At 32.3% G+C, this 18442-nt stretch overlaps 2 protein-coding genes across 2 annotated transcripts in view; one reads left to right on the top strand and one right to left on the bottom strand.

The window, feature by feature from the left end:
- Nucleotides 1-5614, bottom strand: part of LOC111089463 (cytochrome b reductase 1-like) — a 37729-nt gene extending 32115 nt beyond the window's left edge. The window contains exon 1 of the mRNA XM_022403061.1: nucleotides 5111-5614. The gene's annotated coding sequence lies outside the window, so the exon portion shown is untranslated. The remainder of the gene's footprint in view (nucleotides 1-5110) is intronic.
- Nucleotides 5615-15496: 9882 nt separating this feature from the next.
- LOC106478203 (DNA excision repair protein haywire-like) overlaps nucleotides 15497-18442 on the top strand; it is a 38885-nt gene continuing 35939 nt past the window's right edge. Inside the window, exons 1-3 of the mRNA XM_013938764.2 lie at nucleotides 15497-15621; nucleotides 17462-17539; nucleotides 18184-18308. Coding sequence (XP_013794218.1) covers nucleotides 15609-15621; nucleotides 17462-17539; nucleotides 18184-18308 — 216 coding nt within the window. The 5' untranslated portion in view covers nucleotides 15497-15608. The remainder of the gene's footprint in view (nucleotides 15622-17461; nucleotides 17540-18183; nucleotides 18309-18442) is intronic.

Genomic DNA, 18442 nt, shown 5'->3' with positions numbered 1-18442 from the left:
TTTATATAGTGCTCTGTGATCCACAAATTAGTTAGCAATAAATTCAGTTAAATGGACGAAGAATTAAGGTCTCTATTTACTTGTGACCACTCAGTGATAAGAAACAAAGAAGTATATAATACACTAGATCTAAGGCAACATATTTTGGTAACATACAATACCCGAATAAAAGATTAAAATGTTATTATCAATAGGTCATATATCATAAAGTTTGAGAAAATGTACTGCACAATAAAACAGATAGGATGCTTTGAAAGGTAACCTTTCCTCAGGTCTGAGTCGATTGTTTTTAGGAAAACATTTTGATTTATCTGTTCTTGAAAATCTTAGTAATATCATAAAAACAAAGTAAAAGAAAATAACGTTGGATGCGTAAAATAATTTTTAGCGTGAATGAATGTTATTTCTAGGCTGTATCATTGAGTACTTATAGTTCTAAGGTCTGAAATTTGATCCCATGCGGTGGGCACAGTACAGATATTCCATTGTGCAGCTTTGAGCTTAACAACAAACAAACATTTTGACGTCCCAGAATCATCTAGTTTAATTACCTTGAAACTATGCACAGCTATATTACCGTGTGATACATCATTAAATGATATCTTAATAGTTTTTTGTTATATTATGTGTATTAGCACATTAGTTTTTGCATCTGTATACTGAACTACAGGTTCCTTTGTCTAGGTAAACTACTTGAACCTGGTGATGAAGAAACCTTGTCAAAACGTTGTACATTTGTCAACTGTGTGAAACTTGTAAATAAAGTTTCCTTCGTTACCCATTTAATAGTCTCAAAGTTTGTTACTCGTCATCAAACAATTGTTTATTCTTATTCTAATTATGGGTGGGTAAAAATGTGACAATGCTCAACTGGCCATAAAAATTACTTGTGTAATATGGAAATCATAAAACTACAAAATAATTTTATTTTCTAAATACAAAAATAACCCAATGAAGGCGTGATAAAAATGACATCCATGGTGCGATCACATAAAAAAAACACATTTGTATGTTTCTTTTTTATGTTTTGTATCTTAGTTTCTTAGTGTATATACAGAGTGATGAAACAACGAGGTAAGGTGACGGAAATTGCTTAATGGCTCAGTAAAGGTACCTTAGAATTATAGGATGCTGGTTTAGAGTATGATTGTGTCGTACAATTAGGGTGGTTTCTTTGATTTTATGTTTGGTTCTTTGTTAAAAACTATATTGTTTTAATATATATATACTAGGTTTTTTGAGTTGCAATAGTTGTAAAAATGGGAGTTTTGTGTGTGTGTGTTCAGGAACCATAGAACCTAGGTTCTAATTTTCTTTCAATGTAAAATTATGGACAGTTATTTCCTTTAGTAATTGCTGAAAAACGTTCACATATCTACTACAGCAAAAACCTTAAAACCCAACTCACGAAGAAAATTGATACTAATGAACAAAACAACAACGAAACATTACACTTTAACTAACCATTTCATCCCCCCAAAGAAATCAGTTCAAAAATAGTTCACACTTTGACAAAACTTACTATTAAACATGAAATTCCTGTTCATTTCAAATTCACTCAAGAACCTGACCCTAAACTTAAACCATAATTAAATACAAATTACGTAAAACCACACAATAACTATATCATTTATAAAACACTAGAATTTTGAACAAAGAACCGAATATCTACAAACGTAAATTCAAAAGAGACATTTTAATTTAATAGCTCTACTCAAAACAAGCACTCTGGAATACTAAAGAACCTTTACTAAGCCCTTAAGTAATTTCCGGTCACTTGACTCCTGTTTCATCACTCTGTACATATTTCTGTGCCTAGATAAACTACTTGTATCTGATAATGACAAAACCTTATCGAAACTTTGTACATTCGTCACTGTGTTAAAGTTGTAAATAAAGTTCTTCGTTACCCACTCAAGCTGTCTCTAAACTTAATATACAAATATATTTCTTTCAAACAATTTCACGCAGGTTTACTGGGCTTAATTACGTTTCCGTACACAGAATGTAGGTAATTGTGAACTATCCCAGCCTGATGAACCCTGGCATTGAGCGAAAGGCTTCGTTGGCACTGGATATAACAAATGCAGTGTGTTTAATATACTGCTATAAACATTACTTTATTTTCAGATATAATTAGTTCCTTGAGTCAATGTTATATACCAAAATGCTTATTCAAGAGATCTTCTGGAGAAGTGCCTCTCTGATGCAGTGTAGAAGGAGAGGGTTGTGCAGAAGCTCCAACTGAATGTAATAAGAATGATCACTGACGTAGATAATGTAGGATTGTAAAATGTCACTTTAGGATCCAGTTGCGACAAAAAGTGTAGTATTAAGTTATTAATACAGACTCCATCCTGTTTTTATCCAGTGAAGACATTTTCTGTTAGAGTTCCAGCAGCGTTAGTGCTGTGACGTTGTGGTCGGTTGACCAGCTAGCTGGTTCGCCAATTAGCAGGTTCATTTAAGAAAATAATAATTAATTAACAATATATGTTGGTAAAATAAGTGAATGATGTGGTGTTAAACAATACTCACCCTAATTCTGATTCTTGTTACATAATTACAATTGATTAAGAATTACAGTTCATCAGCTTAACTCAGTTCACACCGTTACAGTCGTTGTCAAGCAAATTTTGCTAATACGAATAGCGTTTCAACCACTACTATGTCTGTTATATTCAAGCTGTCCTGAAGATCCCTGGCATTAGGCTAAAGTACTCGTTGGCACTGGATATAGCAGATGTAGCGTGGTTGAAATATTATTATACACTCTTATTTACTTCTACTCAGACGTTCTTATTAATAATTGCTAAGAAGTTGACCAGAATTGAAAGTGTATTAATTAGGCAGTTTACAATACTTTGAATGAAACAAAATAAAGATCCCTTACTCAAAATCCTGAGGCATTTCCCTTTGAATCTCTTGTAGTGCAGACTTTCAACTTTCCCGTGTTTTACCTGTGAATTCCACATTTATATTCGTGTTTGTTTGTTTATTATTAAGCACGAAGCTTCGCTACGGTTGTTGGTGCTCTGCCCAACGCGGGTATCGAAACTCGATATCTAACGTCGCTAAGTTATCGGACTTATCGTTGAGCCACGGGGGGAGTGTACTTGTGTGATTCGTCTCTGATTTGAAATTGGGACTTTTCCCTAAGTTTTTTGTGAATTTTTTTTTCTGTATATGTGTGAAAGCATAAGCAATTAAACAGCTTTCGAAATATTTGAAAATGAAAATCACCAAGTAAAAGAAAATGAGCAATGCCTGTTTGTTCAGGAAAATATAACATTTAAATTTGATGACGAGGAACTCACTTTTTTAAAATAAAAGTTTGGAGACGGCTTGAATAAGTAAATATATAATATATAAGTAATATAAACGTACAATGTTTTGACAAAATTATGTAATTATCAGGTACAAGTAGTTTACATAGACACAGGAATATACATATAGTATGGAACAAATAGGTCTATGTAAACTACTTGTACTTGATTATAACATAATTTTGTCGAAACGTTGTACATTTAAAAAAAGTTTTCTTCATTGTCCATTCAAGCTGTCTCCAAACTTATAAAATATAATATTGCCTGAAGGACTTTTCAGTACAAGGGAGAAAACAAACTATACGTATCATTCAGTAACAAAAACGTTAAATTATTTTTAATATCAGCGAGTTAAATGTTTTATAAAAATCAAGCGCCTGTAGATATCATTAGACAAAGATTGTATCCATACTTAATACTCAACGGACACGTATATTTGTATAATGCCTTTTTGCATTTATATCCACCTGATAAAAGATAAATTTCAATTAATTTTTATTTAAGCTTTTCTATACACAGTTTAGTGTTGTTATGTTTCTGATAATTAAACTCCCATTTCTTTACATCATAAATTATTGGGCTATAACTAAACAATAGTTAATCCACGCGAACAATCTTCCCTCATCCTCACCTCCCCAGGTCTCTCAGCTAAATCAATTATTATCATGAAGTTTTCAATTGTGTTGAAAGAATGGAAATTTGTTTAAAACTGTAGTGGCTTAAAAAGTCAAAAGCAGGCTCAACACGAGAACATAGCTTAATACTAATAACGTTTCAGCATAACCAACATGTGATTTTATAATTTTTCAGTGTTAACAGATACATGTTGAAGTCCCGAATAACTTTAAATCTGTATCTTCATCAATAATATTTATCTAAACGTAACTAGATTATTTAGCAAATAACACAGCTAGTAATTAAGAAACATAGGCCACGTGATATTTCCCAAACTTTTCAAGGTATTATTCGTATGCCTATTATTTCTCTTTCTGGTTGCATTTTGTAACGACCGTTTACGAAATTCACTGAATATATTAAACATCAATATAATATAATATAATATAATATAACATCAACTGTCAAACACAGGCCACTTTGCAGCATTTCAGCATCATTGTTACACTTCAAAATGAATGGGTTCTTCAAATAAAACAAACAAACATAGTCATAGATAATCAAAGAAGTGCCCTCAATAAAAGTAGTTGTTATTAATTTTGTATGGGACGTCTGCATCAAATTCAAAGAGAGAGAGAGAGAAGGAAAAAAAACCCTTTTCACTAGCATGTTTATATCGTTCTGATCTTTTTATTAATATGTATTCACGACACAACTTTACATTCAACATTTTTACTGATGTTTTAAGTTTCACAAAAACAGGCTGTGGGCTACCAATACCATACAATTATTGTTAAAGAGTGACCTTAATTTTTGACATAAAGTACACATTCTACTTCAAAACTTCGAGTTAATAGGAAAGAACAAAACTCCTACGTAAACACAAGATCAGTGAACGATATCTATTATTAATATTATTGTCAGTGTATGTATATATATACACACTAAGCCATATAGTTATAGTCAAGACTTTTATGACCGGATATCAGCTGTACTGTTTTGCAGCAACACTACTTTAGCGAAACTATATCAAAATATAACGTTGATGTTTAAAATAAAAGGTGAATTCTATAGGCCTAATGCAAATTAACCTTATCGGTCTTAAAACTCCAAAACAGAAGGCAATAAAATAGTTTCTAATTTTAAACAGATAGGTATTTTATACTTATACTTTACAGAATTGTAGGTGTTATTTCTGTTGCTTCCCTGACAAAATGAGTGACAGATGCCGGTTGAGGTTTTTAAAGTCTACAGTTAGCAGTTGTTAAGTTAAAGTTGCTTAGAAGTTAGAATTACGTAGGTTTATGATTAATATATTTGTGACAAAGACACTTTGCGACATACCAAACTTCGACCACAGAAGAATAAGTGTGTTTGTAACAAAATTTGAATTATCAGTGAGCAACAGGGTAATTGGAAAAGTTAGAAATTAATACTAGTGCTACAAAGCGCGTACTAGACAAAGTTCATAAGGACACTGTATATCGGCGGTTCTTCTTCACCTAACTCAAATGTTGGCGAGGCATTCCAAGGCTGACCCAAAACTTGTCTACAAGTAGATTGGCTTTCTTCGCTCCACTTACCATTCACCACCAGATACACTTCTCTGCCATTATCTCGGAGCAAAATAGCATTAACACCAAACATCCTCGTGGGCTCCCTTATTTGAAATAAGGAAGTATACTCTCGGTATCACGCAGACGAGACTAATAATACGTCATCTCATACACGGGATTAACCTTAGCTCGTAGATACACTGAATCCTCAGGATCTCTTAAAGGGTATCAAAGGTAATCAAAATGTTGGTAAACTTGACCGAAACTTTTTGTTTGTTAGTAAACCTGCCTCTTTATCCTTCAAAGACCTGTGTGTTCATGCTGTGCAAGAACTTCTATGACTGTGAGGAGACGAGGTGTGTACTACATTAACCTGAACATCTACTTAAGATGCCTTTCTTAATTTAGTTTAATATGCTATATATTTCATGATCGTATAAAGCACTTTTGCGTGGACTTTTGTAACAATGTTAACATTGAGCTGTTTTACAAACATTAAACTTAAAACAACAAGCAATATAAAAAACGTTTTTGGATCAACAAAATTATGTTTTCGGTTTGGCTATAAGATGCTCCTACTGTTGTGTATGTTACAAAAAGCTCACATGATTATTAGCAGCTAACCAATGTTCCTGTGTTTGCGTTTATGTTTCGTACAAAACGTCTGAATACTATCACAAATTACTTGTTATTTCAGTTAGTAAAATCCTGCTGTTAATTATGAGTAAATACATTATTATGAATAAACAGAAATTCGATTTTAGCCTTTTTTAAACTCATGATTGAGGAATAGAAGTAACAAAAATGTTTTTACTCAAGACTTATGTTATAATAAAACTTTTCCATTTGCACTGTCTGACATGGTTTGTTTTTTTAACTATCCCAGTTTAACTTATCTATGCATTTTTAATCGCTATATACACCTAATATCACGAAAGGGAATTGCTTAATTTCCGAGCACCCCTGTTTATTCAACCCCAAATTCCTGCCAGATTTTTACAGTTTTATGATTATAATAAACTATATTATTCCGAACAATAAACTAGGTTTATATGTTATTGAAAGAAGTCTAATTAAACATTAGGAATACATTTGTCGAATATCAATACAAGAAAGTCAATACTACAAAAACTGAGTTACTTAAAATTAAAAAGAAAAAAACTATCTCTACTTTGGCGCTCCCAGTGGCATGTCTGCGAACTTACAATGCGAGAAACCAGGTTTCGATACCAATGGTGGGCAGAGCACAGATAGCCCAATGTGTAGCTTTCTGCTTAACTACAAACAAATAAAAAACCCTAATTCGGCAAATCACTGTAGTTATTTTAGTTTGAGCCAAAGTAGGGAAATATTATTTTTAATTTTAAGTTGTCTACAAGTGATCAGTCTTCTTCTTCAACTCATTTATTAACTTGTAAATGATTTTGTCAGCAACAATATCATGTTCAGCCTGCAGATCAACTCGTAATACCAGTCATGTATTCTTATGAGGAATAAAATTGTGAAATCTTTATAGATAGAGTGACAACGTGAATATATTCAGTTAATCTTGCTTTGTGACGGGCGTGTTATTTTATTAAAGAGGTAGAAATAGATTTGGACTTAAACTATACGAAAAGAAACCCCAATAATAATATAAAAAACATGTGAACACATGATGCATCCCATCACCACTATTTAAATGTTGCGTTGAAAACTAGTAAATATTTAAATATTCTATCCGTGTAAAGAATATTTTTGTATTTTTTTACAGACGTTATTTTTTCTTGCTTAACGGAGAGACGTTAAAAGAGTAGCCCAAGAGTTGGCGGTGGGTGGTGATGACTAGCTGCCTTCCCTCTAGTCTTACACTGCTAAATTAGGGACGGCTAGCGCAGATAGCCCTCGTGTAGCTTTGCTAGAAATTCAAAACAAACAATTAATTTTGATTCGCTATATGACTGACTGCGGTGAAGTAAAAGAAAAATTCTTGAACATTACTGATCTAGCAAACACTGACCATTATAAGTTCACTTGACAGAGAGCTGATGAAAAGGAACCTGAATTACAAAAAAAAAATAATAATAATAATTTCTCTTGCTTTCGATGGTGGCGTCACTTTTCCAGAAAAATATAAGTGGTGTGAGTAAGCGAATTTCATAGGAAGTAGAAAGGGGAATTCCTCGTGTACATTGTGGGGCCCATCTTTAGCCTTAACCAGCTCAAGGAATAAAATGTTGTCTATGAAGAGGGTTCTTCATGTCACCAAAGACATATATTCTTTATTACACAAACCATCAAAGCGTGAACGTGTGTTGCACAAGGATCATAGGTCGCTGGAAGAACGTGAACAGAAAATTCCAGAATCAGTCCAAGTGCGATCGCTCACTAATTACAAATCTGTTCATGTTGTCTTAACTTGTTACTACACAATTATGATGGCCTGTTGGCACATACACAAATATGGTGCAGATTTAACATCCTTAGCGGGAGGTATCTCACTGGAAATGGAGAAATATAGTTTTATTGTTACCCGAGCAGTTTTGGATGAGGCTTTATGAACAGTATCTTATCTTAGCAAAAATTTCCAAAAAGAAAACCTAAACCTATCGTCAGTCCCTTAGCTTATGACGTCGACGATAGCACATTTGAGACATATAGGTACTCCGTATGCCCATTGATTTAAGTAAAGAAAACTCTATTGCTATAGCTGTCGTAGATCTCAAAAACGAAGGCTATTGGTGTGCGGCCGATTCTTGAAAATGAGGCAGAAAGTCAAACCTTCAAAAAGTTAAAACATTTGTTGACACTGTGATTGAACAAATTCAATGGTCAAGCGGTTTCCCTCATCAATGTATATGATTCCTTCCAAACGGTCCAGTCAATGTGCAGTTTGACAAATGATGATGTGAAGAGAGGATGTAGCTTCTCTGATGGGCTGGATGTTGATGTTGTGTGTGCTGATTTGAGCTATTTCAAGTACATTGTATAGGAGCAAGAAAATCAAGATAAAAATGTTGTGCATTATTTGTGGAAAGCAAACATCGACTACGAAAGTCTTAAAAAAATAATTGAATTCCTGATGGTGGTGCCGGTTTCGACTGTTGGAGTTGAGCGTTCTTTCAGAGGCATGAACCGTATTTTAAATAAGCTGAAAACCCGGATGGGACGAGACACGCTTCAAAGCTGCATGAAGATTAGCATCGGGGGGCCTAATGTACTTTGAAACACATTGTTGTCAAGGGTTATCGACTTATATGCACGGAAAAAAGCCAAGACGCGTCCGTTTTCTCTACGAGTAGCTAGAGTGAACCGTCTGAACGTATTTTCGGTAATCTATTTCTTTTTTGGAAATTCGGAAAAAAAAATTACATTTAGATATTATAACCATCAACAATAAAATACATCACTGTAAAATTGTGGGGGTCAAGTATTTTAATTAAAGTGCAATATATTCCATTTTGCCTAATTTGAATTTGATTTCATTCTCCCAGCTTCATATCCCCCCCCCCCCCTGGATTCAACACTGCTATTCATGTGTCGTGGACCAAATACATAGATACCAATACTTTAAGGAGCGATGTCGCTATTAAGAAACCACATTATATCTTACTAAAATATTTTGTTATGTTAAAAATTATACATGCTAACGATAAATAGAAAATGTAGGAACCTTAGCGAGACCGCTTAAGAGAAAACTTGCTTAGATCTGAAGTTAATATTAATACAAAAAAAATGTATAAATACAATGTCAAGTGTTAATTGTTTATGACGGGTCGTTTTTTTTTTTCATTTTTATACTATTTTAAAATGCTAACTGACTCAAAGGTAAGTCTGCAGGCTTACGATACTAAACACTGGGTTTCGATACCCGTGATGGGCAGAGCACAGATAGCCCATTGTGTTGCTTTGCGTTTAACAACAATCAAACCAAAGCCAGTAAAAATAACTATTAATAAAAACAACACTGTACACGCTAAATCGAATAATCGCACATTATTTAGCCACAAACTACTAACTCAAGATGAAATCTGATAAAATAAGGAAGTAATTATATAGGTCCCCTAGCGTGCTAGCATACATCCTGTTACAGTGGCAATAAATATCAGCGATTGGTCAGTATGAGGAGGGAGGTTTCTTTCTGTTCGTTGCATTTTAAACAAGAAGATAAAGATTAAGAATGTTTCTTTTGTTGTTGTCTGTTTTTTGTGTGTTTGTAACATTTACAATACAAAGTCAATGAATGCTTACACCAAAAGACTGCCCAAAAGTTACTAAGAAGTTTTTAAACTTACGAAAAGAGATAATTAACTTGACATAGTTATTGAATGGTGTTAATATGATATGCACACGCGCACGCACTTGCATATATATATATATATATACACACACACACACTGGCACATATAGTTAACAAATACAGTTTTTCTAATATATATGGTAGGAAAGGTATCATACAAATTTACCTGGGCGTATTTTTCCTATTGATTCAAATGATTAGGTTATTTACCATATATGTTATTACGATTTCTGTGATTAGCAAACGTGTATATATGTTAGAAATAGAGCTTACAATATTCATGGCATATATAAAAAACAACACTCCTTTTACATTGAAATGAACTTCCGATCAGAGCAAACTATCACTTACTACTTTAAAGCGAAGCTAAAAGTCAGCCTTGTAACGGGTATAGCTAATTAAACACACTTTTCTTAAGTTCTTGCTTATAAAGATTAGAAAGTATCGTTTCATAAGTTGGTTATCTTTTCTTTTAACGATATTTTCGGCCGTGATCCCATATTTAAAGATGGTAACTTTTTGTTGGTTTTATATAAAATATTTAATTCAAATTTAAATTAGAATCTCACTATACAGTAAAACTTTTTAGCTGTCTTTTTAATCATTTACATTCCTCAGCTGATGTAATAATATCGAAACTGTTTCTTAACGAGAATAAGTCAAAAGTTTTTGACTCCAGCTTTTCTAAAATATATTTTATAGCATAAGTAAGCTAGTTATTTTTTTTTCAACACAAAGTTGCACAATGAGCTACTTGCGCTATTACTTTAAGGGGAATCGAATCGTGAATCTTGAAGTTACCTAGCAACTGAGGGACAGTTAAATTAGAAAAAAGGAGCTTTTCAAAGCCCATGAAACAAGTTGGTACAACTTTAATATCGCCTTTCTTGATTGTTTCAGAGTTCTATAAAATTATGAACTAATGAGACAAAGGAACCGATGGTAAATTGATAACTTATTTCAAAGTAGTCTGTAAAAAAATATTATAATCATTTGATTATCGTATTCATAGGTATATATTTTATTTATGATTTAATTAAAAACAGCTTTTTTTGTTTAAAGCTAAGCACAAAGCTACACGATGAGCTATCTGTGCTGTGCCCACTACGGGTATCGAAACCTAGTTTCTAGCGTTGTAAGACTAAAAAGAGTTAAGGAGTCTGCTAGAAAAATAAAAACTATGGAATCTACTAAAAGATGCAACATTTTATTCCACTATCCTGTGTAAAAGAAACTGTATTTTCAACCTACATCTCAGGAATGTTAAATTTTCACTAAGCAGCGTCATATTATTTATTCATATTGTTATGCTAAGCCAGGGTTTGCAGGTTAACACGTCTTTGAAATAGTACTTATTTGGATGGTTTATGTTTTTAACCACTACTGGTTTTCCAGTTGATATAACTTTTTTTTCAACTCTTTATGTGTATAATTAAAAAACAACAACAACAGAGAACTGGTTTGTGTATCGTTAGAAATTGTAATGAAAGTATGACTGTTGTTTGATCTTGTCTTCAAAATAACAAGAGCCCATGATTTTTTGGACAACCGGCTCCATATCATTCACCAACAATAATAAAAGCTAATTCAACACTTAGTCATAACCTAGATATGAACTTATATTGTGAATGTAAAGATTGACTTTGGGCTTACAAGGGTAGGGGAATTAATCTAGGATTTTGTAAAGCAACTAAAAGTCGAGGAACAAACCAATTTCTTCATTCCGGCTTTTCATAGTAGTCGTCAATTGTAGAGCAAAAATATGTTAAAGTAGAGTTCAGCATTGGCATTGAGTCTTAACTAGAGCAACAGTTTACTGCAAAAACAAAACAAATTTAAGTGGTATATATCAACAACACAAAACTTGCCCTTTTAATTTGTGGTGGGCAGAGAAGAAATAGCCCATTTTGTAGCTTCATGCTTAACTACAAACAAACCTTTTTAATCTAAAAGCGTAATATCGAATTCAAGCGTTATTTTCTATTATGGGAATGTATTTTTAATCATGTTTACATTGAATTATACCGTATTTAGTTAGTTCCTTATGTGCTGTTTTCTGTAGCTAGGTTTTAGTGTAAGCTAGTTTTAACTGCTGTGGATGTGTTATAAGAGTGACAGTCATTCTCTTAGTGTGGCTTATAGGTGGTAGGTTACTGCTAACAGGCTGTCCTTCCTTTGATCAGTAGTTCAAAATTGTGGATGGCGGCAGTTAGCATTAGTATATTTGCTATAAATACAAAACGTAAATACCGAACTTTTAATTTTTCTAAACTATTATCTTTGGTACTTAAGAAAGGCTTGTTTATAATCTTCTAATATCAAAACTGATTATTCATTTGAGTGTAATATTTGTTTTATAATAGTTATTTTTTATATTCGAAGGAAAAGCCCCCCAGTGGTACAGCGGTATGTCTGCGGACTTACAACGCTAGAATCCGGGTTTCGATACCCGTGGTGGGCAGAACACAGATATCCCATTGTGTAGCTTTGTGCTTAATTACAAACAAATCAAAGGAAAAACACAAATCCTAATTTTCATGTGTTTGAGTTAACACTTTCGTTTATTTCCAACAGCTCACTGTACGTTTTAAAAAACTTAAACAGACAACAAGCCAACAACGTATAGTATAATGTATATGTTTATGATATCGTGGTTTTCTCACACAATTGATTTCTATTTTTCAAATTATTGTTGTAAAAAATAGCTTATTTGAATATTTTTCCGACAACTACTGTGTTTGTGTGTTCCAGCCGTTTTGATGAGCTCTCTATTGAGCGAAGCGTGTCATCGGCAATAAATATGGAGGATATGGTGTGGTTAAAATACTACTATACACTCTTCTTCTTGAAAAACCCTAAGGTAGTGAATAAAGAAAGCAATATAGATATACTGAGCCTATTACTAATATTTATGACAACTACAATTAAATATAATTATTTTTCAAACAAATAAATCCTACGGACAATTGGCTATTCATTTCGGAAGACAGCTTGCAGTGGGTAGGGGGAAATAAATATGTTTATTGCATTAACTTAAAATTTAGTATAACGTTTTAATATTTGTCAAGTAAAAAACAAAAAGCAAAAAATAATATTCCTCGTCATCAAGATACCATCTTTTTGATTTATTATGAATGTTTGCTTCATCATAATTATGGATGTAATGTTCATTTTTTCACAATTGTAGCAATTTCTTCTTCCTTGAGACTTTTGTCTGCAGTTCCTGGCCACATACCTTTTAAGTTGCAGTCGAAATTCTTTCTGTCCTGTAGTTTACTTCTTTTATTCTGAGTAAACAGCTGTTTCATTAATACTTTGAATTTTTCTAGACTTCAGTAGATGGAGTTGATAGTTCTACACTATTTGATTTAACAATTATATAATTCTTGAATGATGCTTTAGTAGCTTATCTTCAACTTTAATTGATTTTAGTCCCATTGCCAACTGAATAGCTTCCCAAATGTACATCTATTTTGCCGTCGTTTGGTTCGCATATACACATTCACTTCCTTATTTAAGAATTTGTCAAAAGCTGACGAATCCATTATTTCACGTGGAGAATTTGGATAACATAACTGGACAGAACTTTCAAAATATTTATAAGTTTGACTAAGTTCTCGTATTTTTTCATTGCTTCGCTTCTCAACTTTATTTTAGATTCTTTCTTCTGATGTAGTACTACAAATCTGTTGATGAGTGGGCACTAAATCCTAATAGTCATTAAAGCTTTTAGATGGAAGGTTGTATAATGTTGTTAAAGATGAGCCTTTTAAATGCACATTTACTTTGGACATTATTTTAAAATGCGTCTGATATACCCCCTATTATACTTTTTCATCATAGTCTGTTGGTCCTTTGAAAGGATGATGGTTTTGAACTAGCCTGCTATACTCTGAAACGTGATGAGGAAGTCGTGTATTTGAAGTAGACCAGGAAGGTCTTGCAGTATTAGATGGAACATCTATAGTATTATCAGGTGTTAAAAAGATGGGTTATCCTATTACATACTGCATAATTAATGATGTTTGAGGTGAGAATTATTGAGCAGATGTGCTCAGAGGAGTGACTGGTTTGATTTTCGATATTGTTAATTTAGTTTGTAATGTATATTCTTGGTATTGATGGCCTTTGGTATTTCATCGATCGATTTTGTTGTTACAGTCACATTGTTCTTCTGTTATGTATTCATATTTTTTTTTGCTTCAATGTTGTCTTTTGTCTTTTGTTTTTACTTTGCCGATGTCCTTTGTTCTTCCATTTTTCTTTCGTACATTTCCTCCTATAGCTCCCCAGTCTTGCCTCTGATAAATTAATTTGCGCTCCTTCTGTAAATCTTACGTCCCTTACTTCTTGATTTAATTTTAATTTTTTGCTTATTTCTTCATCTCCTTTCCACTGTTTCGTCATTTCAATTAAATTCTAATCTCGCATCGAGCAAATGTCGTCATCTTGAAGTTGGTTCTTGATTTCATTTTAGTTTTACCAAAATGATCTCATTTCTGATACCAGTATTGTGATGGTTTCTATTGTTTGGCGAGTCCACTTATTGGTCACACAAAAATTTTGTTTCATCCATTGAAGTTGTATCTCTATTTCTTCTTTTGTTTCCTAAACCTTCAACAAGGCTCTAATCACCAAGGCTACGCCCACCAAGTTAAGTTAAACTGCATTCCTGCTGAACAACAATATAAATTTCTAGAAATATATATAGATTAAATATATATGTATAAGAAAACAATACGTTCGTAACATTTCTAGCACTACTATATTATATAATTAAACCGCTTTTGCGGTTACAACACGAAAAGAACTATATAAGCAAGAGAGCAAGATAATTTCAAACACATTTTTATAATTGGAACACAGTTAATTATGTTGTTACTGTTAATTATGAAACAACAACAACAATCGAACAAGCAAGAACAACAATAAAATCATTCAAAGCAATAAAAAATTGTCGACTGCTTTAAGTTTTGTATGAGTGATTTTAGTTCAATTTTAAATAAATGTATTCATATTTAGTTCATGAATTTATTTTAAACATTCGAAGGTCTTTCTTAGAGTTAATATAAAAGTAATTATAAAACGCTTACTGTGATAAAGCTTTAGAATTTGAAGCTGGTGAGTTGGGTTCGAATCTGTCAATGTTCTTTTTTAAGCACAAAGCTGCACAATAAACTTTCAATGCTTCGTCCAATGCAAGGAATCCAACCCCGGATTTTATCATTGTATGTCCGGAACTTACCGCCGAACCATTGAGTACGATTCGAAGTTGTATGATACCAAAAAATATAAAATATTTCTCGCACATTAAGTAATGGGTGTATTATATGAATGACAGTAAATACTTTAGGGTGAACATTGGATGTTAAGGTACTCATGACTGGATGCCATCTTTCTGGTCAGTAGTTCAAAATTGGGGACCATAGCACATAACCTTAGTAGCTTTGCAATAAATAAAAATAAAAAAAACGGTCTCTTTTATAAAACCTTTTGTGTGTTGCTCCAAAAAATTTAATATTTCTTTTAATAAAATATTAGAGAAATGTAAGTATTTGTATAAGAAAAATATTCAAATAAAAATCTTAATAAAATAATATATATCTTATATATTCAGTTGTTGTACTAAAGTACGAGATTTTTGATAATTCTTGACATTTAATTTTAGTGCTTATATAATTATAATCGTTAGGTGGCTTATAGTAGCTACAGCCTACAAATGTAAATTTCAGAGGATTCATGCGTGAGCTAATTGTACAATAGTTTTGCTGTTAGCAACGAAACATTTTATTCATTATCGGTGACTGATAGTATCATTTTGGTTAAAGTGTAATGGGTAAAAAAGGTATGAATCGTACATTATTTAAAATAACGAAACTGGATTTGTTTTTATCAATCAGAACCTACTCAAAAATTAATGAAGTACAACTTGTATTACAATACAAGTATACTATTTAGAGTATAGTCTATGGACACTGTATTAGTGTATAGGTTATATTCTATTTCTATTCTAATGCTTGGTATTAGAATAATAATAACACTAACATTCAGTAACAACACATTTAAGTTAGAAAATGAAAAGTTAAAAATGCATAAGTTAAAGTTAAAACCTACAAAAATAAGTATAATCTTTCTAGCTCCAGGCGTATTCAGTTAAAACTTTTTAACATGTATAGGAAATTGGATAATCGTGATATTGATAGAATAAGGTTGACTGTTGCATACATATGTACATTGTTTTAGTTTGCTGTAGTCTAAGTTTGATTGAAAGATCCATTTCCCACCTGTTTTCCTATTTCTAAACATTGTTAAATGGCTTTGCAAAGCATTTTTTTTATCAGACTTTCCTAAACTTTTCCCACAACTGATATAAGACTAATGGGCTTATAATTACTGTGGCAATTTCTATCACCTCCTTTTAAAAGAGGAATAACATTAGCTAACTTCCAATCTTCTGGTACCTGCTCACTATTGAAAGACTTAAAAAAATATATTAGCAAGTGGCTTCACAATCCTTAACCTCCATCAAAACCCTTTGAGAAATATTATCTGGCCCAAGAGCCTTATTGTTCTTTAAACTTTCCAATTTTCATTTTAACAAGCTCAAAATTAACGCAGTCATCTTGTTCAATCTTATTTCCATCTATCAACCATTCAAGATGTGGAATACTGCTTAAATCTTCATTTCTAAAAACTGAAGAAAAAGCAAAATTGAATAACACGGCCATCTCTTAATCATCAGATACATGCCTTCCTTTATCATCCCTCAAGGTCCTACCTCCATCCTAACATTTTATTTACCCTTAATGTATTTAAAGAAATCTTTACTGTTAATTTTTACATTTTCAGACAACCTTTTCTCATACATCGTTTTGATTTCCTAATTTCCTGTTTCACCAACTTTCTTGATCTTCTATAATTTTCTAAATTTTCCATCATACCAGTCAATTTAAATTTCTTAAATTTGTGATGCTTTTCTTTAATTTTATCTCTTATACCCTTTGTGAGCCAATCTGGTATATTACTTGCAGCCACCATTTTCTTTCTATAAGGAATATGTTTATTTTATATATTTAAAAAAGTATCTTTAAAAGATTTTCACGTTTGATCAGTGTCTCCAAGTAACTCAGATGCCCAACTCACAACAGATAATTCTTGTCGCAACCCTTCAAAATTTGCTTCTTTGAAAATTATAACCAAAATATAATTATACCTTATCTCCAAATGCAGCAAAACATTGAACCTAATAGAGAAATTATCACTGGAACCCATTATGGTCTAGTGTTGTTTACTCATAGAGAAGCAAGGTTTTGTTCTTCAGTTTGAGGTTGTGTGCTAGTGTTTTGGATGTAGGCGCAAGTTGCCTGAAAACAAGTCTTTATTTGAATAGAGGAAAGTATGACAGTATAAAGTGTGTTGACTAAAGGAAGAGCACTGATCCAGGATCACCTAAAGAAAATTAATTACAGTATGAACTAGGATTACCATATACGAAAAGAGACAGAATGAGTAAACATAGGAAAATACATCATTTGAATTTTTTTGCATCATAAAGGATATCTTATTGTTATAGCATTTGGATTTAATTGGAAAAACATTAAAATCTTTGAATATCTGTTGGTTGATTTTTTAGGATTTAGTCAGGAAACTAGGTTTTTACACAGGTATTTTATATTTTACATCAGATTCCAAAAAATACAAGAGAAAATATGAGGCTTCTGAAATCAAGGCAGATGATTTTGGAGATGATGATACAGAAACAGGTAAGTTATGGATAATAAAACATGTATTTAGGCATCTTTTTTTTTTGATATTATATATTTATTGACCATTTCTGAAAAAGCTTGGTGCTTCATGACTGATTGTAACTGTCATATGTTTATATGATACTGATATTGTTTTTCAGTGGTTGTATCAATCAGGCACCAACTCTATTTCTCCAGCAGTAAATATTTTGGAAACTTGTTAGCCTCTTGTAGTAACAGAAGAAACCCTTTAAAATCTACAGTCATTTGTTTATCTGATTGCCTGTACTTTTTTAGGTAAATGAATGAATGTTAGAAAGAGTCTTACTTACAGAAACTTTCATAGGACTCTTTTAACACACACCTTGTACAACATTAATAAAATTTTAAAAATCTCCCTCAACTTCAAAGAAATTACTCAGTTTGGGAATCTCATTCATGAAAAAGAGAAAAAAAATTTTCCATCATCGTCCATAATAATAATTTCCCTCTAAAATTTCAAGAGACCAATATTTTCCAAGACTTCTTTTTTTTGTAATTCTTGTAATCATGAACCCTTCAAGTTTTTTTTTTTTATAAATCAGTATTGCATAAAGTTAGGTACAAAGTTGCTTTGAGTTCCATGGGAATTAATTAAATAAAACAAATATTTGTTTCACTAGATATAATTCCAGCTGTGGCTAGCCAGCAGTTGGCTGATGAAAGTGTGGAGGATGAATTTGGAGCAAAAGATTATCGTTCTCAGATGATTTTGCGCACTGACCATGGATCCCGTCCACTATGGGTGGTAAGTGTGTATCAGTTTTCATTTTCGAGAATTGGAATTTTTTCTGCTTTGTAGTGGTTTAAGTAAGGTTATCTTGTTTGCAAATGTATATTATTATCATATATAGATGTTAAAACATTTAAGGAGTGAAATAT

The sequence above is a fragment of the Limulus polyphemus genome, unplaced genomic scaffold, assembly GCF_000517525.1.
Source record: "Limulus polyphemus unplaced genomic scaffold, Limulus_polyphemus-2.1.2 Scaffold0, whole genome shotgun sequence".
NCBI classification, from domain to species: Eukaryota; Metazoa; Arthropoda; class Merostomata; order Xiphosura; family Limulidae; genus Limulus; species Limulus polyphemus.
This window is presented reverse-complemented; position numbering and strand designations above follow the sequence as displayed.